This window comes from Zosterops lateralis, assembly GCF_965231275.1.
Source record: "Zosterops lateralis genome assembly, chromosome: 17".
NCBI classification, from domain to species: Eukaryota; Metazoa; Chordata; class Aves; order Passeriformes; family Zosteropidae; genus Zosterops; species Zosterops lateralis.
In genome coordinates, this window is record NC_139777.1 from 2,336,743 (window position 1) to 2,359,506 (window position 22,764).

A 22,764-nucleotide genomic window follows, 5' to 3' on the forward strand; every position below is an offset into this window, starting at 1 on the left:
AGAGAAGGTTGAGAGCTGAGTCACCTTTTGGCATCAGTCTCCCTCCCTCCCCAGCTCTGCCTCGGGCAGGTGTTGAGCTGCTCCCAGCCCTGCAGTGGCTTTGCTCCCTCTGTTCCCACACACACACAGGAGCTGCTGTCACTGTCCCCAGGGCTCAGCACTCACCACTGGGAGATTTCCCTGTTCACAAACCCAGTTCAGACAGGGCACGCACCAGTCTGGGGCTGCAGCTCAAGCAGGTGAACCCACATGTCCCGCACCGCCTGCATGTAATACCCAATCTCGGCGTTGGCGTGAAGGCCCAGCACCTCGGGGGTGTTGGAAAGGGGCAGAGCTTCTATGGCCTCTGGAATACAACCACACAGGCTCTGGTAAACCAGAACACCACAGCAATTTGCTATTACTCTGCTTGAATAAAAAAAATGCTGAAGCTGGTTATTGGAGCAATGCACAGATCAAATAAACACTTCTAAACACACACATAAACTCTCCCACAGAAATATTATATATCACTTAATTAACTTCTATCACAAAATTAACATGCTGGTTTACTGAGGTTCTGTGGTTTGGGTTATTTTCTGGTTTTTTTTAAACACCTGGGGAGCTCAGTGACAAGCTCACATTCCAAAAAGCTCCTGTACAGCAGTGGATTATAACACTGCCATCCATACACCAGCAGTGCCTGGTGTTCTGTTGAACTTCTCACACCCAGCAGTCATGGATGGAGACAATCTACACTGGAAGCAGACTTTTTTTTTTTTTAATGTAGCAGGAGAAGCATTTCTTACCAACATAGTCATCTTTTCCTTTCCCTTCTGGAATTTTATAATCCACTGTGTCACTTTTATAAAAATGGAACACTTGGAATGTGTCAAACAGGAAATCCCCAAGGTACTCATCCATGTAGATGGTCAGGATGCGCCGGTCAAAGCTGTCGATGGCACGCCCACCATACATGACCTGGAAATCAGTGACATCAATGGTACAGCTCTGCCTTGTGGAGCAGAAAATACACTTCAAAAAAATCACTGAAAGGTCAAAACTGCTTTTTGCCTTTGCAGTGGTTGTGGTGTAGCACTGTCTCCCTTTATGGATCCCAAAGACATCTCCAGTCCCCTCGCAGGGGGACAGGAAGGAAATATTTGGCCTTGGTCTGAAGAGAGCTGCTCGAGGCACTCCTAATCATCCATTTGGATTATTTGTGTGCAGTGGTACCTTCCTGAGGTTCCAGCTCATGCTCAGCTGGGACCCAGTGCTGCAAAGTAACAGTTTCCTGCAGGACTTCACGTTGCAGCAGCTGCCAGTGCTCTGAGAACACACATTTGTAGAGCTCCAGTGATACCCCACGTGCCAAGAGCACTGTGCTCTTCCAGCACAGGCTCCCAAGGGCTCTCTCAGAATTAATCAAATCATTCCCTGTTGTGCAGGAGCACACAGTGGCCCTAATTCACTGAGATTAAGGCCCTTTCTCAGGGCTACACTGGAGTTTCAAACCTGCCCAGGAAAGATTTCCAGCTTTACTTGATGCAGCCCATGCAGAAAGGAAACCTCATTTATGTGAACTGTTGTGGCATTGTAGCACTCACCTCCCCAATAAGATATTTGAGGCTGCTCCAAGGGATTTGATCATCCTTCTGTTCAAAAGCTTTTGTCAAGTATGTGTTAAGGATTTCCATGCACACCTAATGAATTTGTTGGAACATGTGAGATAAAATTCATAAATCAGATATATATATTCATAGGGTTTATTTAATGTAGTTCTTGTTTGAAAACTAACAATTACTTCTTTCTGAAATAATTAAAAAGTAAAGTATAAATCCTCTTAAGAAAAGAAACCCATGAGAGGGGTAATAAAAACATGAAGGTTTGGGAATCTAATTTTTAGCATCCTAAATGGACATTATAGAAAATCAGGAGTCTACATGACTCCACAGAAGCAGAAAAAAATATTAAACAAAATCTAATTGTGAGAAGGATTAAAGCTGGATAAATTCTGTGTTTTCAAAAGTAATCTGAGCTACTCAAGAATACAAGAGCCATTGGAATTGTTTTCTTACCTGGAAATCAGATTCATTAAAATCGTAGGGTACATTCCAGCCAACCTTCCCAAACTTCCGTCTCTCCTGAACCACAGCATGGAAAAATGCCAAGACATAGACTAAGGATTTAAAGGCAGGATGTGGGCACTGCTCTAAGGCTTCCTGGGGAATTTTGAAGTAGGTGGCTCTCATATTCAGTTTCAGACCATTAGGTGGTTCTGTAACAACCTATCAAAATAATTAGGGAAGCCATTAATTAGTGGATAACTTGAGGAAAATAGGTTGTAAATATATCACCTTAAGTAAGCTATACAATGCAAGCTTGACATTTTAAGTTGTTTTCCAAATGCCCATCAAATAATGGATTTTTTCTTAAGTAAAGACATGAAAGACCTTTTAAGTTTATCAAGGTAAACACAGCTATGCAAAGAGAACTCAGGATTATTTTGGAATTAGTCTTGTTATTGGCAAGACATTAATATTTCTCATACTTGAAGATCTAGTTTAGTGAAATAGCAGTACTTTACACATTTTAATGTGCCCTATATCCCCACAGTAAGATGCTTTAACAATATGGCTTTACTGCTGATCCAACTGCCAGAGCTGCTTCCTGGCAGCTTTTCCAAAGGGCTCTAAAACCTCAGTTCTCACTGCTCCTGGCAAGAGCCACAAAGTGCAGATCTGCAGCCTTAAAGATCCACTCTGGCTCCCTTCCCACTGCAGGAGGAGTGGGAGAACAGCCCAGAGCTGCCACTGCCACTGAGCTACTGCATTTCTGAAATGAAATAATGATGTTTACAGGGCAGGGCATCACAACAGCAGTAAAGCAGCCACAGAAAAGAACATTAGGGCAGAATCAAGGCCTGTGCCTTCGAAATAATCAGCTCAGCTTTTAGTGATAAAGCTGCAGCCTGAAGTAGCAGCTGGAAACTATTATCCTATTCCAAGATCTGCTCCACTGGCACTGCCAGGCTGACACAGGCCTTGGTTCTGCACTGCAGCATCAGGGCTGACAGGGCCATTTCTCCAGGTATTCCTCACCTGTGGCAGCATTTAAATCTAAAGACCATTTGTCACATTTCCAGGTTTACTCACAAACCTCTGCTTTGAAATAATTGCTGAACAGTTTTCACCCAAAGGAAACATCCCAGTAAAATAAACAGGATGATGAAAAAAAGGATTTGGCTTAAATAAACACAAAAATCAAGTTGATATGCCTGGGCCAGTGTGCTGCACTCAGGTCAGGCTCCTCCCAGAGCTGTTCTGCTGAGCACCAGTGCCAGGACAAGCCCTCCTGGCTGGGGTTTCCCCACCTTTAGGGCTTTCTGCAGGATTCCAATTGGGAAGCCTCTGGTTGGGTCAGTTGTGAGCCAGAGGCGAAAGTCTTCGTGAGGCTCTGTGATTTTCTCCACAGCCTTTTCCAGATGGATGAGCCACTTCACCAGAAGGTGACAGTTCTGCAACATCAGCCAGTGTCCTTGAACCACTGCTTGCTCCAGCATCTGCAAAGCGATCTGAGGACAGGGGGAGAACCATCTGTAACCCTCCTTTACTCTGAGAACAAACTGCCTCTGATGGGCTCATGCAGTAGGTTTTCCTGATAGGAAAGTGCTGGTCTAAATGAGCCTGATAGGAGTTTTCCCACTGACTGAAATCATGGCAAATTCAATCAGCTGTGGAGCTCTGGAGATCCTGCCTTAGTGTCCATAACAAAAAGGAATTTCACAGGAAAAGCAGAAGTAGCAGCAGAACTTCCTATCATCTCATGTCCATACACAGAAATATCTTCTCATCTCTACTTTTTAACAGCCAAAAATCTGAATCTACCCTCACCCAAACCAGAACAGCAGCCAGTCAGCCAAATGGCCCCTTTCATCTTCAGTAAAATGTTATTCCCAAACTGACAAATCTATGTCAGAACCATGAAGTAACTCCTTTTAAAATGGAGCAGACCTATGGAAAGGAAATTTGATCAGTCCCAGAGCCTTAGGAGCATGGCTTGCAATTCCCACTGGCTGCACACAGCACATCCCCACCCTCCCATCCAAGTTACCTCTTCTTGGCCTTGTCCCATGGCCAGGAATTTGAGTCTATCTGCTTTAAAATCTGTCCTCTCAGCCAGTTTCATGAGGTCACTGACAGGATCACAGCCAGGACTTAGGATAAAAACCACGGGTGAGAAAGGGGTGCTCTGCTGCAGGATGGCATCGAAGCTGATCACGGGGGGCTGCACATACCTGGCACAGGGAGAAGCCCAATAATTCCCTGATTTGCACAGAGCAGCTGCCACGTGTGAACAGAGCCTTGTACACCAAGGGCAAAGCTCCCCACGGGCTGCCCATGGAAATCATTCAGACACAAGCCCTGCTCTGCTCTTGAGGCAAATGACAAAACGGACAAAGCTGGTTCCAGCTCCAGCCCTGTGTGAGTGCTGTGGGTGGGATGGAGAGGAGAGGGGCACTCACGTCTCGCCCATGGTCACTGTCACATAGTCAGTCACTGCCCGGTACATCCGGTCCACGCGGAAACAGCGCAGCAGGAGAAGCTTCTGGAAGTCTGTGACGTTCCCCTCGTAGTGCATTGGCAGTGGGATGCTCTCCAGAGCATCTGTGTCGTACCACTGGCAAGAAAAGACAGCACACGCTGCAAATGAATCCAGTTCTGTCAGGGAAATTACTAGCAAAGAGAAAATCAATTTGATGAATGAGAGGCCAAGAGACACAGTAAAAAAACTCCTCTAAGGCATAAGACTGACAAATAAAAATTCTGCAATTCTACAGTAAAAATTCTACAGTCTAAGAATGACAAATAAAAATTCTATACAATTCTATACCAGAAAAGTTTTTTTTGGTTGGTTTTTAAAATAATTCTTAATTAAATTTAAATAATTTAAATAATGCCTTAATTCTTCTGCAAATAAGTCAATCACTAACTGAGGTCAAGAAGCAAAGAAAGGCCTTGAGGGAAGAAGCACACAGTGGTGGGCTGTGACATATTGCATCACACTTGAACATTTAATACCAGAAGAAAAACCAGGAGAGAAAGCAGCGTTGCAAAAAAAGCACGTACATTTTTCCATACATCTGGATTTTCTTCCACATCATCTGGAAGAGATTCAAATTTCTCAGGAAATAGTTCAGACAAGCGAATTAGATCTTCCCAGCCTTGATCTGGGAGCCAAGGGAACGGTTTCTTTCGGGCACTCTTCTCCAGGGAAATATTGCCTAGGCACATCCAGAAGCCAGAATCAGTGTCCATGTCAGAAATCCTCCAATGCCTGACCCCACTTACAGCCCCTCTGCACAGAGGAACCAAGTGGAAATTTGTTTCTGGAAGCACTGTAAGATTAGACTGATCTGCTAAAGGAAAGATGGCATTTTACAAGTGCTTGCAAAAGCCAGAGTTTTATCTTTGCAAATATTTCTAAAATTATGTATACACAGTCATAAAATAACTACAACATAGTCATAAATGAACTATAGATTAGTTCCTCATGTAACATCCTAACAATTAGCTAATGTGAAATAGAAATAGCAGGATCCCCAGTTTGTGTAACCCAGCACAGTGCAGCTCTCTCAGTGGGAGAGCTCCCCTTCTTGAGGTGCTGGCTCCTAGTAAATCATCTCTAGTCAAAGATCTGTCTTCTAAAGGTCTTTTAGCTATTGCTATGTAGAGCTACATACTTACATATAAATATTCTCTTTACCTTTCAAAAAGAACTCAAATTCTTCTTGTGGAACTCGGCCTTCAGCTTGTTCTATCTTGACAGTCATATCAAAGGAGAACAGCAACTTGTGCTTCTCAAACAAGCCTATGTTAAAAGGACATTTTCAAAAATCAGCTGCTAAAGCTTGTGGAGCTGGAGCAATCTTTCAATCCAGGTCCTCCATCTGTTGTGGGGTTGATGGGATGCTCCACCCCTGCAAGTGCTCAAGGCCCTCAGCAACCTCATCTCCTGAGTGGCATCCCTGCCCATGGCAGGGGATTGGAACCAGATGATTCCTAAGGTCCCTTTTAACCCAAACCATTCTGTGATTCTATGATCTGTTCACCCCACAAAGATCATTTGGTTGATAGTTGGAATAGATATTCCTAAAGGTCTTGTCCAGCCTGAACAATGCTGATTCTGTGATCAGGGAGATCAAAACTGGGGCTTTGAATCAGGCTTGAAGAGTCCATACAGCCCCTGTGAGCTCTATGGCTGCCTTTACCATTTGTAACTGAGTTAAGAAAAACATTTCTGCAAGAGTTACATGGGTAATGTGCAATGTTCCTTCTAACAGAAATATGCAGGGAGTAAAATGTGAACCAGGAGCAGTGCTGAGACCTGAACATCACTGAATTCCCTGCTTGGTAACTTGCCTCTTTAACATGAACCAGCTGAAGTCAGGGCTTCACCTTTATCTGCACAACACAGTCTGAGCCCCTGGTTAAACAGCACCAACCTGTGCAGCCATAGTTGTAGGTGTTCAAAGTCAGTGTTTCCATGATGTTCTTTAACCTCTTGGGAAGAATAGGACTGGGCATGGATTTCCGAAGAGAGAATCCAAAAACCTCTAAGAAGGAGACCAGTGAGAACTGGTACATGATGTTGACAAGAGACATTTCAGCCAGCACAGAGAAGAGAATGGCCCCTCTCTTGGCAGCAGGTCTGTAGCCCTCACGGAGAAGGTCGATATCTGCTGCAGTGGTCTCAGCCAGCTTCAGTTTCTCAATCACCTGGGCAGAGAGGGATTTTATACACCTGTAATGACTCCGCTGATCCAGACTGGATCTGTTATTACCACAGTAATCAGAGCTGCTCAGTGCCTGCCTCTCTGTGTGACTGTAGAGGGAATCTGGGCAGGAAACTCAAAAGAAGTTGTACAAATTATAAAAACTAAAAGTTAGATAAAATTAATCCCACCCTGTATATTTATGAAAAGTAAAGGCAAAGATTTACAAAAAATCATGGAAATAGCGTGGGAAAGGCCCTCTGGGCACTTTTAGTTCAACTTCTGCCCAAAACTTGGTTATGACCACCCCTACATCATGTCCAGTGTGGCTTTGCCCAGCTGTGGCCTGAAAACTCCAAGGATGGATTCTTTTGCTTTGGAACAGTAAACAAACATTACTTTGGTCCTGTTAAGGACTTCCCTGAAGACAGACTGATTTCTGTTCATAGATACCCTTTCAAAAAGCCCAGAGCTGGTACCTCAGTGGCTTTGAATTTTGTCTCTTCCAAGGTTTGCACCAATTCCACATTGTCCAGCATGTTTCCTGTGGAAGTTGACAGTCCATGAAGGAGAGTGTCTTCCAGCTTTTTCAGCAGGTTCTTGTTTTCACTTGTCTCCTGGATGAGACGTTCTCTCTGTTCCTCCAATTCCCTCCTTTCAAAACCCGTAATGACACTGAGCAGCTGATCCTCCAGGCCCTTGAGTGTAACTACAGGTACAACACATGGACAGAGCACAGAGTTTTGTAAGCACAGGACATTTTTTATACAACTTATTTAATCTCGAGCCTCTCATAAAACTACAGCAATGCAGCACAGTGACCTGGTTGGTTAATGACTGTGTATCTTAATTCTACCAAAGCATCCTCACCTGACCAGTACAGGAAGAGATATTTAGCTCAGTTGCAGATTAGAAGAGAGAAGTGAGAAGGATTTTCTATTAAATCAGATGTTGAGTATAAGGGAGAATATGAATTTTTTACTTTCATGAACATTTTAGACAACAATCCAGGCCCTAAATTTGCACGACAGCATAATCCCTACTTTGTTATTAAGTACACACTTGAGCTTACCTGTATAATTGATAACAATAACTCTGCCAAACACAGAGGGAGAAAACTTTGGGTTTGCTAATTTGGTGTTCAGGTACATTTGAAAATTACTGTCATAGTCAATCTCTTTGTCTCCCAGGACAATGAATTCTCGTCCCTGTGCAACTTTGACATTCTTCTCTAAGACATTGTCTATCACAGGGTCGATGTATTCATCAACACTGTGCACCAGGAAAGGGGTTCCATACTTTATGGCATGTTCTAGTTGTTTCAGGAAATCTGGGTCATTAAAGGAAGCCATCTGCAAGAGAACAATGGGAAAACACGAAAGGAGAAATTATATTCAATTTGCTCAACATTATTATTTTGCAGTAGCTGCAAACACTAATGAAGATTGTCCTTTGCTGCTTTTTGTCTTTCCTCTCACAGATGATATAAACTGTACAAAACACTAAAGGTGCTTTTTTTTCTGATTAGCTAAGAATAATTTCCATTTGGAAATTACCCTTTAAAGTTCTAGCTGTGCCTCTATGTGTGTTTATTGTCCTACATGGAAGTTCCATCCTGGAGTTGAGATAAATCACAATCTACACCAGCCTTTTGGTTAGACTCTTTCTGCATGTGCAGACAGGCTGAGAGATGGGGTTGTTTATCCTTGAGAACAGAAAGCTCCAGAGAGACTTTACAGCACCTGCCAAAACCTAAAGGGGCTCCAGGAGAGCTGGAGAAGGACTTTTGACAAGCACAGTTAGCAATAGGACATGGAGGAATGGCTTCAAACTGAAAGAGGTCAGGGTTAAATTAGTTATTAGGAAGGAATCCTTCCCCGTGAGGGTGCTGAGGCCCTGGCACAGGTTCCCAGAGAATCTGTGGCTGTCCCATCCCTGGCAGTGTCCAAGGCCAGGTTGGACAGGGCTTGGACCAACCTGGGATAGTGGAAGGTGTCCCTTGGCCAGGGGTGGAACTAGAAGGTCCTTCCCAATCCAAACCATTCAATAATTCTGTAATAGGTAACTGGCTCCCCATTCAAGGTGACAGAAAACAATCAGTACTGAGATAAAGCAATCTTCCATCTTTACCTTCAGATTATTATCTTCTTCTTTCTTCTTAATCCAATGTAGTGCCTGCTGCTGTGGGTCAATACAGAGTGGGAAGCGGCTGGAATATGTTGTCAGGATCCCATTCTGGACAGAGAGCTCATCTGGGGGCAACCCTTGAGAAACCCACCTGGGAACAGAATGGACCAAAGCCTAGGATGGAAACTCAGTGGGAGAGCAGCACATTTCATTTGTCAGCAAAATGTGCAACTCACTGAGCACACAGTTAGACACACAAGGACACAGACAGAGTGTGTGTGATTATAGGGACAGTGCCACAGCTCAGACTGACTCGTTGTAACTGCTCTGCTCATAGTACTGGCTGTTGCCTTAGGTGAGCAACCCTGTGGTAGTTGATACATGAGCTACCTGGGCTTGGGTTTAATACCAAACCCACTGAAGTCTATGAAAAGACGTATCTGTTGGGTTTTGGAAACATATTTTATAGAGAACTCCTAAAAAGTTTTCTAGAAATGGCATTACATGTGTCTAAGTTCAGTGAATGTCCCTGGAGTGTTAAGTACAACATCTTTTTACCACAAATGGCCCCTGTTAATCTAGAAGGACACGAAAGGAAGATTCTCTCTCTGGTTTGGCTGTGCACCTCCATCCACAATGCCAATTCTGTGCTACAGATTCAGCTCCAGACTCCCACTTTAGAATGTTACACTCAGTAGTCCCCGGGTGTCCCGACTGGACATACCTGCTCACCTCCACCTCATTGGTCAGGAGGCTCTCTAACTTAAATGGATGGCTGACAGGAATTTCTCGTGACAAAATATCTTCTTGCCACACTTGGTAGAGCATTTCATGACGGAACTCCCAGCTGAAGGCTCCCACATAGCACAGAAAGGCAGCAGCGAGTAGACAATCTCCAAGCAGCTTCACCTTTCGTATTTCTAATTCCTTGAATTCCTCTGTCCACCTGATAGAATTATACGGGAGATTCTGAACCAGAAAGATGAGGTTTATGTGCAGAATTTCCTGCTACTTTACATACAGGTTGAGACAGATTCCCCAGATTTAGAATCAGTTTTCTCTCTCTATTATGGCAACCACAGACACTGAGTTGACCTGAACCTTCTTCCATTTAATGTTATTTTCCAAGATCTAATGGATATTAGCTCAGAACAGATAATAGCCCTTCTCAGAAACAAACACCATAGAAAGCAACATTTTCAAAAATGTCTTCACCTGATAGATTTTATCCCTGACACATGAACCTCTGGTGTCAAAAATGATCCTCTTTGAATTTAGACTTACCTCTCATTCTCAGATTTCAAGCCAGCAATGAGCTTGTCAGCAGCCTCTAATCTTCTCTGCATTATCTCTGCTTCCTCTTGTAACTTTTTGTTTTCTTCTATTGCCAGCTTATATTTTTCCCCCAAAGATTTCAGTTCTTCCTGAATGGCAGCCAGCTCTGCCTGTATCTTTTCCAGTTCCCTCTTACTTAATTCATAGTTCCGTTCTAGCCTGGCCACCTAAAGTACATTTTGAAGGAAACATAAGAGTGTCAGAGGACAGAAGGATTTTGGAGAGAAATATGAAGTTCTCACATTTCTTTTGGTAATGTCGCATTTTTCAAAGTGTTCTGGTAATAAACAGTGTAAGCCAAAATAACTGACACTGTCACCCTCCTCTCCCCATCCCAAACACACATCATGGTCTGACACTGCAGGTCCAAAGCAGAGAAATCTCCCAGTTTTGTACCCACAAGGAATACTAAAGCACTGGAGGTCAGCAGGACTCTCGTGACAAAAGGAGAGGTTTGTCTGCTTAAAAACAGCAATATTAAGGCTCCAAAAATAGTCAGACACATCATCTAGTGAATATGCTTTCTCTGTAGTCAGTTGTATAAAATAGCCTTTTCTTGACAAAATTTCCCAGTGTCATCTGTTGGACATTAGATTTCCTTTGGTAATACAGCTGAATTTCCAGTCATGCTAGAAAAAGCGAATCAAAAGGTCTGTGCTTAAGGAAAACGGATTTAGTGTACTACTGACCTCTGCTCTGTCCAAATGCCATTTAAAGTTTGTTTAAAGTTTGTTTTTAGTAAACAGCTCTAAACTGTATATTTTCTAAGCACGTTAGATAACAACATTCCAACTGAACATGTTCATCCCCTCATCCCTCAAGCCTTGGCATGGATGGCAACACAGAGCCCAACATCCTGGCACAACAAAGTGATTTATGAGAACATGCCTCACTGCTACTGCAATAGCTCTCCTAAACACCACTTTTTAAGCACTTCAATAGGAAAAGAGGGCAGTCTATGAAATGGTCAAGTATTATGTTTTCCATCAGATCATGTTTTGACCTTCTCTGAGTTTGATTCCAACACATTTTACCTTTTCTTCCTTTGGCTTGACTGTTTTAACTACATCACAGTAGGTCACCACTGCTTCAGCAAACTTTAACATTCCCAGTCCTGCTCTGCTGATAGCTTCCATTTCCTCCCAGGTAGTGTTAAGATTCTTTAGGAGAGCTAAATTGGCAAACACAAAAATATTGCAAGTGAGTTGAATAACTGTGCAAAAACCCTCACAGAAATAGCTTTGTCTACCAGCAGCATCAGCCAATGCCATGACAGACAATAAGAAAGATTTGTCAGAATATTAAAGAGACTCTGTTGGCTGTTCCCATTAACAAGATCCTATATTCACTGCAAGTGCCCAGAAGAGGAATTCACCTCTCATAGCTTTCACACTGCTCCATGGGATTTCCCTAAAGTCCGTCGTCAACAGAAGTCGCAGGAAATTTGTGTCAGCCATCATTGCTTTGGCATTCTTCCAGTTCTGCTCTTTGTAACCTCTCATTATAAGGATACAGTCCAGAACAACCTGCACCTGCTTCGGGGGTGTTGCAAAGGATCTGGAAAACAAGAGAAAGATGCAGTGGAAGAGAATAAAGGAGACAAAGGACACTTCCTGTTAAGACAGGCATTGCAACACATTAGACAAGCCACAACAGTGAAAAGGATAACCCAAGTCAGATAATAAATTATTAACTACTCAAAAGCTCAGAACCAATTATTGCATCCAGACAATTTGAAATCCACTAAAGGATTTCAACAGTGGAAAGTTTAAAACACTGAGCCTCGATACACTTTTCTAGGGCAGTGAAACAGCTGGAGAAAAATCCAGAGATCTATGAGAGAAAGGCAACTGAACAAGTGTGGCAGGGAAGGGAGAGCCATTGCTGTTTTGAGGACAACTATTTCAGGGGGAGTCAAAAACTGGATGTGCTTTTCTATCAATCCTCAAAGAAAAGATGTATTATCAAAATATAGGGAGGAGTAAATTCAGCAGGGAAATACATTTTTGTGCTACGGAAGTATCCCTGAAAAATAACTGTTATGTGTTTCTATTTACACAGGGGAAAAAAGAGGTTTGGACAGCCATTGTTCAGACAAAAAGCAGAGCAGGTTCTGGTGCATCAGGCACAGGCCAGAAAATGATGGAGTAAACAGCAAACAAAGGCCTGGAAGAACTGTCTTAGGGCAAAGTCATGGGCTAGGAATCAGAGCATTCTGTTGTGACCTCTGCACCCAGACAGTTGATGTCCTGACCTTCACAGGTGAGAAAGATGAGGCTAAGGCTCAGAACCGGCAAACAAGGGCTTCTCAGTGTATTCCCAAGAGTTTATGCTACTGTACATATGAATGAGTCACCTGAGTTCAGTAACTTCAGCCTTGTCAAGCTTCTCCACCTCCCGCTTGGCAGCTTCCATGATAGGCTTGATTTGATCCAGTGCTGCCTCAGCCTCTGCCTTCTCCACAGCAATAACCTTATTCTGTTCCTGTATCTCTATAGCTTTTTGTTCACCCATTTTTTTCTTCTCCTCAGCTAGTAATTGGAAAGGTGGCACCATAAATGGATCATTCAAGTTTATATACTGAACATATACTAATACACTACACTAACAGAGATTTACTCTGTTTACTACTACTAATACTACACTAATAGAGATTTACTCTGCTAAAAATCAGAAATTGCCATATCAAGTCAGGACCTTTGTGTTGCCAGCTTGCCTCTGGTTACAGTTACATCACCAGGCTAAGTGTTCCACACAAGGACATGCACAATCTCTTTTCCTCCATGTTTCCCTCTGATTTTCCTCTAATACTAAATTTCTGAACCAGAGTTGCCTTTCTTGCTACTGCCTTTCCCACATTATGCCCGACACCATGGAAAGGGAAGACAAGGGCAGGAAAAGGTTGTCTAAAGTACTGTGGGCCAAATGTAGAGCAAAGATGGCAATCTGGGCAAGGCAGGGGACCTGCTCTTCTGGCATGGCATGGGAGCAGCACACAGAACACAAGGGATTCCTCAGGAAGCAGCTGGAGCTCTTCAAAAGTCTCCCAACCCAGCCTAACACAGATAATGTGAGCCCTGCTTAGTCCATGGGACACTTCAGTAGCTGTAAACTACCCACCTGTTTCTGTGTTTATTTTAATGTCTCGTAACAAAGCCTCACAAGCAGCTGTTTTTTCTGTTAGCACAATCTTTTGCTCAGCAAGTTTCACATTCAGCTCAGCCAGCTGTACAGCAGCTTCCTTCAGTTTAACTAAGCCCCCATCCAGCCGTTTACATTGTGCTAGGTAGGGAAAAAAAAGGGATAAATGTCAGTGATTCATTGATTGTGTTCAAGCACACAGCAACAGACAATCTCACAAAGAGAAAATATCCTTAGAGGTGCACTGAGAGATTTTCCTTTCCCGAGCCTCTCAGTCAAAATTATGTTAATGTCGCTTGAACTGGCATAGTGGCCCTGTGCCACAAATTATTTGCTATATTTGTGTTTTATCCTCTTCATATATTTCAGTGCCACTGAAGTATGAATAAGAATTGCAGCTTGAGGAAGAAAGTTAAACCCTGAGCGAGGCCATACTGGTATTAGATTTCAGCACGACTCTTCCCCAAGCAGAGGAGAGTCTGGTTTGGAGATTCTGGCTCATGTTCATTCACAAAAGGATTTGAGGAGAGCCCATTGTTTGGCAGACTCTGAACATTCACATGTGGCCAGGATTTTGGGTCAATGTCAAAACACAGCCCCACAGCTGTGTGCCAGCACAGCATTTGAGATTGTACTGCTAACACAATTTTTGCATATTCTGGGTAATATCTGAGAATCTCACCAGAACATTTGTTTTTAAAATATTTAAATCACTTATTAAAAAAGAGAAAACATCTACATAGCCTTACCTAAAATGAACTCATTTTTCTCCTCCAGCAATTTTGCATAGGTGTTGAGAAAATCAAGGTAATTTTTTGGTGTGACATGATTTCTACGTCTCAGTTTCTCCAGAAATTTCTTGCTGAAATCCCCTACAGATTCATGCACCATGACCATGTGGTCAATCACTGACTGGAAGTTCTCTGGTGGGATGCGTGGGTTTTTTCCTAAAATTGGGCAGAAGAAATAAAAAATTTCAAAGATTTGTGGCTTTTTTTCAGAGTACACCAATTACCATCTTTCTTATGTACATCTAAACCAGGCACAAAACAAGTCTGTTTTCTGGGGCAAAAAGCAAAACCAGGGCAAAGCCAGAAGGGAACCTCCTGGTAAGCAGCCCACATTGTCTGCAGAGTTGAGAACTTGAATTTTAGCAATTTTCAAAATCTATTTGATTAAGAAACTACCATCCAGTGACATTTTTTGACTGGGCTTTTGCATTATCCATTTAGACTCAAGGTAACGAGCACAAGGGGAAATTAAATTGTGAAATGTACAATAACTGCAAAGTAAAGAATATATATATTTTAGGCTATGCCAAGGGTTAATGGGTTGAAATATTGACATGTTACATACCTAGAAAGGATTGAGCAACTGCACACAAGGCCTGGGCAGGCCAGGGCAAGAACCAGTCAATGCCAGTGTTGTTGACAAGACCTTAAAATAAAAGGACAGTGTTATCTGAAAAATTCCTTTGTAAAACTAACTCCTAATCAGACAGGCAGTCCTCTAATTAACTTTATTTACATCAAGAATTTGCAAATTGGTCTTGATCCCTTCTTAGTAACAGAATTTACCACAAAGTCCATACTTCCATTTTGGCAGTAAATAATGAGCTTTGCCCCTGTGTCCTGCTAACCCCACTGTACCATTCCTTAGGCTCTAAGGACACAGTCAAGAGCTGCAATAAGGTATTTTAGGGCCTGGTTTAGCATTCCCACCTGTACCCATCCTTCACAAGTCTCTCCTGTTTCCCAGGTCTCCTTTCAGCCTCCTGCAGCACCTGCCAGGCTCAGGTGTTTTTCCTCTCTATGGATGTCCCTCCCACCACACCCTTTTTTAGGCTCTAGAAACAAAAATGTTTCTCTTCCCACCATCCTAGTTTCATAATGATTTAACATCACACCTTCTGCTGTAAACTACAGAAAAGAGGCTGCAAATGCTGTGTGCTTCCAGTTCAGTGAGGCTGACCAATTGATTTCTAGCTGTTCAGCTGGAAAATTAACTGATCTGATAAATGCTAATCAATATTCTTCACTGATATATGGTAATTAACTGGAAAAAAAATCATGCCATGCACATCCTTAATCACGAAACTTCCTCTGCTTAGTTTTAGCTGCCAGACATCTCTCAGTGGCCACTGGAGACTTTTCTCTTGTCTGTAAATCTGTATTTCACAAGGAAGGGACTAAGCAGTGTACACAGTTGATACCTGGGAAATTTCTGCACCATGTTCTCAGGTCCTCCCCAACTGGGGACATTCCCAGGACAATGTGAAGGTTGCTTGCACATTTGCTTACAAAATACTGCCAGATACTCTCTTTGGCTGTGCCCACACCAGCCCTAGTAGCTTCTTCTCCAATCTGACTTAGTATGGATTCTTTTTCATCATCTGCATAAAGGGCTGGCACCATTCCTGTAACATAAGGACAGAAGAATGCTAGTGAGAACAACCAGTAAGAGGAAACCATATGGCTGGGGATAGGGCAGATGAGAAACCAATTTTAAACCTAGTTCTGCAAAAATGATTCTGAGTAATTTTGAATGAACCAATTCATCTCTCTATGATTCTCCTCCTCCCCACAGCCCTCATGGAAAATAGGTCATACTTGGGATTTAGAGGAATTATAATGCATTTTTATTTGGGCTCCAGCAAAGTACACAAAATGTCATAGGGACATAAAGTACTTTTAACTCTGCAAAGAAAATCTTTATTAGTGTCTGTGAACCATCAGTTCACATTTTTGTTCTCTCAATCTTGTGGCAAATACTGCACAAGTAACTTAATGACAGACCAGGGACAAGGAAAACTAGAATAAGGAAAGGGATAAAATCTCGTCTGTTCTCATATCAGACCATGGAGGAACTTCTATTGAGAAGGTGGTCACACAATGTCAGCTGCTGCTCATTTCTAGCTGCTTCATTCTCTAGAAGACACCAAACTACATTTCAGGACATATATACATAAATATACATATGAACAGTTGCTGCAGTTCAGGTGAATGCTATTCAAAAGCCAATTGGACAAGTGGGTTTGTGGCCAAATGCAGCTGGAGTTTCCCTCAGTCTTGGAAGAAATCTGAGACTCCTGCAGCATCATCACACCAGCATGAATGAACCCTATAACCCCTCCAGACATATAAATGACTGTAAGATTTCAGAAAGCCATTTTTAAGGCCCAGATCATTTCGGGTAGTACTGAAAGGTGTAACTAACTAAAGCAGCAGAGGACACAGGGTGAACCAGTAAAAGGCTACAGTTGAGATTATGAGTCAAAAGGATGAGGCTGCCAGTGGCACCTGAAGTCAACATGTTGTTGATGAGTTCCAGGAAACTCTCCTCTGCCACGTGGCCATCTGTAAACAAGAAGACCATTGACCTGTCCTCAATTCCCAGCTTCTCATACAAACTTTTCAAATCATCTCGGAAATTACTTTCTCCATATCCTCGACTCAAGATGATCTCAAATACCTAAGGATGAAAACAAACACTGAGAACACACAGATGGACCCAAGAGATGATGGTAACTCTGAATTTCAGTTAGACTGAATCAAGGGGGTTGGTTTGGCCCCAGTCATCAGTAAATGTTTAAGTATCAATAAAACTATGCATTTGTAGAACCCTGCAGGCTTGCATTTTCAAAAATTGCTTTGTGTTCATCTTCCTTTTTTGTTCTTTCCTTCTAAGCCTTTTATGTAAAGTGCCTCTGAGAGGAACATTTCCTCTCTGAAATAATACACATCAATACAAAGCTCCTCAAGCAGCACTGGAGTGCTGCTGTGACACATGTAAGTATAACAGCAGCAGTTAGGGACAATTAGTTGTTCATCACCAAACTCATCCTTGTTTTCCTTCCCCAATGCCAAAACCCACATTCAGGCACTGACAGCTTCCTGCCCAGACCACACAGAGTCATCACCTTGGACCTCCTGGCAATCACCTCACCCGGGGCTTCTCTCCATAGGGAAGAGCTGCCAGCCTCATGTTGATTGGCTGACTCACCCTCATCCCCAGTTTAATCCCGATCACAATTTTACCTTCCTTGTCTTTTGTCACAGCCAAGGCAGAGGGTGACTAACCTGACATCCAGCTGTGTGAGCAGCCAGTCTTGTCAGGGACTGCTTTCCTGAGCCCCCCACTCCGATGAGCAGGGCGTGCCCGCGGTCCATGCGGATGATGCGATGGACACGGATCAGATGCTCCAGGGCATCGTCAAAAAGAACCAGGTTCATTTTAATGTGATACTCGTTGTAGTCATCCAGAATCTCCTTCAGAGAAAGGTGAACAGAATGTTACTAGGAGACCAATGAAACAACTAATAACATTAAGAAAAGAGCCCATTCAGCAGCATTATTCCTTTCCCATTCCTCAGGGGAAATGAACAATTGGAAAACACTGCTGACTCTGTAGCTGATCCTCATTTTTCATTACTGCAAATCCCAAATGGGCATCAAAGCACATAAAGTGCTATGTGCACACAGAAGAGAACAGATTTCCTGCAGTTTGAGGCAGGCTCCTGCCCGTTCCTCAGGCACAGTTCCCAGCTGATGCACTCTACCTTAAAGAGAGCTTTTGCTACATCATAGTCTTGGATATCTTCATAAACACGAGGTTCTGCCTCATTCAGTGCTGTTCTGAAATCTCCAAAAAGAACTGGATCCCTCATGACGTGCTCCAACTCATCTGGAAAATGCTCCTCAACCAAGGTTCTTATGTGGCCTTGTACCTTCAAGGATGTGAAATGAGTCAGGCAACACCACAAAGCATTTGATTGTGCATCCAGTAATACTTAGAAAGGTGATAATGCAGATTCTTGCTCAAATACTACTGATTTTTTTCAAGGTGTTACTTATGTCACTGGAAGATTCAAGGATTACAGCCCCCTTCTATGCTCTATGTATGATCTAAAATGACAGTTCAAGAATGGTTCAAGCCAATCGACTGTCGAACATCAAAATAAAAAAGGAGAAGCCTGTTAAATAAAACACCTTCTCATATATTGGTGTAAATGGTATATTAATAAACTTCCCTTCTCAGCATTCATAAATGTCTCACCAGAAACATCTCTCACAAAGTTTCAAAGTCTGCATTAATATTCTGCATTGTGAAAATTGAGCTGGAGATGTATCCTTGTATGTTAGAGGAGAATGTTTTAACTAGAAAAATCTGAAGCCTTCTTGGCCTCTCTCTTTTCATCTAAACAACTTCCAAAGCAAGCAAAACAAATTGCTTCTGGATGCATAGATTTTACCTCTATTTCTCTTCTAAATCTCAGGGTTTAAAATTGGCATTGTTCTCTTTTGGATTTTGAGACAAAATTTGAAGCATTTTCCAATTTGCATAACAGCCAGAACTGAATTCACTGTGGTAAGAACTTGCCTTTTATCTTTTTTTACTACTTGACTGTACAGTCACATTCTGGTATAATCCTTCCTGAAGGAAAATATTGACTTGAAGTGATTTCCTGAGTTTTCTCCTGTACTTCTCTCACACTCTGTCACCTGTACTTCTGCCAATCAATTTTCCTGGACAGGCAAACCAAGTGATACTTTCCATTCCTTCAGCAGATCTGCTTTCTTAGTCTGCCATCATCACATTGTTTTTTTTAGGAAAAAATCTTCCATTGGCCATGTTTGAAATTAATTAGCAACATATTGCTTAGACAAATCTGCAGTCAGACAGCAAGACCTGAGTCCAACACTCAGTACTGTTGCTGTTGCAAATTAATTGCCATAATAATAGTCAGTGACTACTGAAAAACAGAAAGAAATTACTCACCAATTCTTTGTCTGCTTCATTAATCAGCCTGTCATGGAAAACCCTCAGGCATTCATTCCTCCAAACTCTCACCATCTGGGTCACTGTGTGAAACCTGAAATAACATCAAAATGTCAGACTGCACCAAATGAGCTGACATGATTCCTAAGGCCATATGGTTAATAACAAGGACTAAATTCTGGATTGACCTTTTTACTCTTTATGATTTGGTCCTTTTCACAGTAACTAATGTGCTTGCATTTTTACCTCTGCTATCTTATTTAAGAGAGACTAATGCATCAGTGTTTGGCATCGAGAGTAAGATCACAACTGAGAATGTTCTATTTCTCATTGTGGTTTAATGAAAAGTGACCAAATGTGACTGATTTCCTGTACCAAATTACCTCAATTTCATTCAGACTCACCAAAAAAAAAAAATTTATATATATATATATGTGTGTGTGTGGGACCACAAATGACAAATTTTCTATTCTTACCTTTCTGGTTCTGTAAGAACAAGTCCATTATAGACCCTGGAAAGATCCCGCAGGTTAAAAATGTAGTGGAACTTGGAAGGAGTAGGGGGCAGGTCAGTAACAATCTTTTTATAAAGTTCCAAAGTACACAGAGTAATCTTGTCAGAGATGGCTGATATGGACTGATTAAAGGTCTGCAAACATAAGAAAGAAGAGGTGTTTTCATGAGACTGCCCAGATAGAACTCAATGCTATTAAAAATAATCCACTTTTTTTAAAACATGTTTGGTTCAAAAATTCTCTGTAGTATGAATATTTTGCAGTTAAATGTTTAGGGCAGACTCCATCTTCACCCTGGTTCCTGCTGAGTGCTCAAGATATCAAACTCAATGACTGGAATTCCCACAAGACTTCTACAGCAGAAAAATTAAACTGCTCTTTTCTTATCTAATGTTGCAGGTACTCTGCCAGTAATGCAGCCTGTTATTACATTTTTCACACTCATTCAGGAAAGAGTTTTCTGATCTTTGTTTATTTGCTTAAAGGAACTGTAACCAAATCATTCACACATTTCAAGCCATGAAAAGCCCCAGGTTTATAAATTATCTGCTGGCTTGAATGTTTACATATACACAAGAACTTATCTAAACAATGTAAAACCTGATGAGATAGAGAAGAGGAAAAGAAAGGTTTGTGTGAGGTTCTAGGTATAGAAAAAAAAATGGTAACAAAGATTTCACGTCTTGCAACAACATAGAAATAAATGTCTACTTAAAAATAATACACCTGCTGAGCAATCTTTTAAAAACAGTGAAATTACCGCAGTGTGGCCTTTCAGGATGGAGAAGTAGATCAAATGCAGTGATTGCTCAGAAGGAAAAGGGATGTTAAAAACACTGAAGAGTGTGATGAATCGAGGGTCAACTTCATTCCGACCTCCCCCAGCTTTGCCCATGGCAGCAATAAAACCCAGGTCTCGAAGAAATTTAAGGTTCATCTCTTTACCACGGTCGTACATGAAACCCTTCTCCAGCAGCAGCTTCAGCAGGGCAATGGGTTGCTGTGTGCCATACTCATCAACCTGCAGGATACACAAGAGCCAGGTTACAGCAAAGAACAGCACATCAGCTCACCAATTACTGCTTTAAATGTGGGAATATTGGGTTCTGTACTCAGGAGAACATTACAGGGACTAAGAGACACTTTATAAAGCTTTGGCACTAATTGTGAACACTCATCCCAGTGTCTCCTATGGGAAAAGTGGCTCTTCTCTGAGATAACTAAATACACACTGGATTTGTGCATGCAGGGACCATATCAGTGCCACCCCAAATGTTTCTATAGTACCTTGAAAAACTATTTCCAGCTTACCCTTGGCATGTTCATATCATCCATGAACACAAGGAGACGTTTTCCCATGGGAGGGCCAAAAGTGTCTTTAGTTCGTTTTTCTACGTTTGTCTCCAGGTTTCTCTGAATGTCCAGGGATGTTGTACGAGAAGAGAAGTTAATTATCAGCACCAGCTGCAAACAGGAGATGACAACAATGGATTCTAATCTGTTTTATTGTTTGTTTTTTTACTAGAGCATTCAAAACTATTTTTTATATTGACTGTCAGACAAGCAGGAAATGCTGCTCAGGTCCATTATTCACTTGAATTACAGATGACAAAGAAAAGTAACCTCATCCTTAGCACTTTGATAATACATTTTTACTTTATATAATTCAGTCTGTAAAAAGGTAAAAGAGGACAAAACATCTTTGATCTTGAAGAGTTTTCAAATCACTCACACACTTTGGGTCTGGAGTTTGCAGTCACATTACCCAAGTCAATATTGCAACTCACAGACCCAGGGCTTCACAATGCAAATTTAACACCAGGGCAAAGAATGAAAATTAAGCATAACAAAGAGGGCAAAATGCCTCACACATACATTAAGGTCTTTGTCCAGATTGCTTAGGAAGTTCTGTGTGGTTGCTGTCTTAGATGTACCCGATTCACCCACGAGAACGACTGGGCGTTTCACTTTTACCATCTGCTCCAGTAACCAGGCCGTGCGTGTGGTATCCACTGTGGGCACTGAAAAAGAGCAGCAACACAATCACTGGCTAAAGGAAAATGCACTACAGATGGGGGATTTATATTTATAGAATACTGTTGGAACACACTCTCAAGGTATTACCATGCAGTTGCACAAAGACATAATCTGAATTGTCAATTCACTAACAACACTGAAAGAAAATTTTAATTGCTTAACCATCTCTTTTCTGTCTTTGTCATTGGGATCTTTTCTTCTATATATGTATAGTAAAAAAAAAGTTATTTTTGATACAGGAGGGTCATGGTTTGGTTAAGCTCCATTTAATCCCTATTTCAAGGATATAATCAGGATTTGTTTTGATCATAAGCATTTTCCCAGTACTCTACAGAGAAGATTTTTTTTTTTCTATGTGAATCGCCTGCATTTGGAGCAACTTCAGAGATCATAAATTTATTTCTCATGTCAGTGAAGTTAAGGGTGCTTGGAGTATCACTGTAAATTAATGTGCCTAAATTTGTCTTTAACTATGAAAAGCACCATTAGGCAATGCTTGAAGTAACAACCAATAACAGCCCTTAGAATGTAATTTTTATCTACTGAATACCTGAACCACGAGCTGATGTTTTCCTAGAATTTCTGGTAGAACAAACTGTGAACCTTCTGCTATTCCAGCTTTTAAAAGGGATTATTAGCTTCTAAATTAGCCTTATTAATTGAATTGTGCTTTCATCCTTTCCTCACTTTTTGATTACACAATGCTGTTAAACATCAACTTTATGACTGCTAAACTACTATGAAAAGAACTTTAAAGAAACTGATTTGTGCCATCACAAGAAACTGAACCTGAGTAGATGACCCTCAGTACAGAATAAGGATGCCTCATGTTATGGGCCATGCACTCAGTGGTGGCACATTATGAATTTAAAGCACATCATGAGTGTATTTTATCTTATACTCACCTAGAATGTCAAGAAATTTCACTTCAGGATTATGAATATATTCAGGAACAAGTTGTGTCCAAGGTAGCCACTTTTTTTGAGATCCATCAAAATGGAAGTCATACAAAGTTGGCAGCTGACCTACAAACCAATAAGCAACTGCAAGTTTTTTTGGACACTGAAATATTTCCTA

General features: G+C 41.7%; 1 protein-coding gene across 1 annotated transcript in view; it reads right to left on the reverse strand.

Annotated features, from left to right (window-relative positions):
* Positions 1-22,764, reverse strand: part of DNAH10 (dynein axonemal heavy chain 10) — a gene marked incomplete at both ends in the record, with an annotated part of 49,736 nt that overhangs the window by 2,565 nt on the left and 24,407 nt on the right. Inside the window, 31 exons of the mRNA XM_083874180.1 lie at positions 215-346; positions 789-960; positions 1,587-1,682; positions 2,058-2,267; positions 3,353-3,553; positions 4,093-4,276; positions 4,505-4,659; positions 5,109-5,263; positions 5,746-5,850; positions 6,485-6,758; positions 7,234-7,463; positions 7,827-8,106; positions 8,885-9,032; positions 9,606-9,827; positions 10,166-10,383; positions 11,251-11,387; positions 11,592-11,773; positions 12,573-12,747; positions 13,337-13,498; positions 14,107-14,304; positions 14,714-14,794; positions 15,570-15,773; positions 16,657-16,828; positions 17,437-17,625; positions 17,916-18,083; positions 19,136-19,229; positions 19,612-19,784; positions 20,411-20,671; positions 20,962-21,114; positions 21,526-21,671; positions 22,593-22,712. Coding sequence (XP_083730306.1) covers positions 215-346; positions 789-960; positions 1,587-1,682; positions 2,058-2,267; positions 3,353-3,553; positions 4,093-4,276; positions 4,505-4,659; positions 5,109-5,263; positions 5,746-5,850; positions 6,485-6,758; positions 7,234-7,463; positions 7,827-8,106; positions 8,885-9,032; positions 9,606-9,827; positions 10,166-10,383; positions 11,251-11,387; positions 11,592-11,773; positions 12,573-12,747; positions 13,337-13,498; positions 14,107-14,304; positions 14,714-14,794; positions 15,570-15,773; positions 16,657-16,828; positions 17,437-17,625; positions 17,916-18,083; positions 19,136-19,229; positions 19,612-19,784; positions 20,411-20,671; positions 20,962-21,114; positions 21,526-21,671; positions 22,593-22,712 — 5,397 coding nt within the window. The remainder of the gene's footprint in view (positions 1-214; positions 347-788; positions 961-1,586; positions 1,683-2,057; positions 2,268-3,352; positions 3,554-4,092; positions 4,277-4,504; positions 4,660-5,108; positions 5,264-5,745; positions 5,851-6,484; positions 6,759-7,233; positions 7,464-7,826; positions 8,107-8,884; positions 9,033-9,605; positions 9,828-10,165; positions 10,384-11,250; positions 11,388-11,591; positions 11,774-12,572; positions 12,748-13,336; positions 13,499-14,106; positions 14,305-14,713; positions 14,795-15,569; positions 15,774-16,656; positions 16,829-17,436; positions 17,626-17,915; positions 18,084-19,135; positions 19,230-19,611; positions 19,785-20,410; positions 20,672-20,961; positions 21,115-21,525; positions 21,672-22,592; positions 22,713-22,764) is intronic.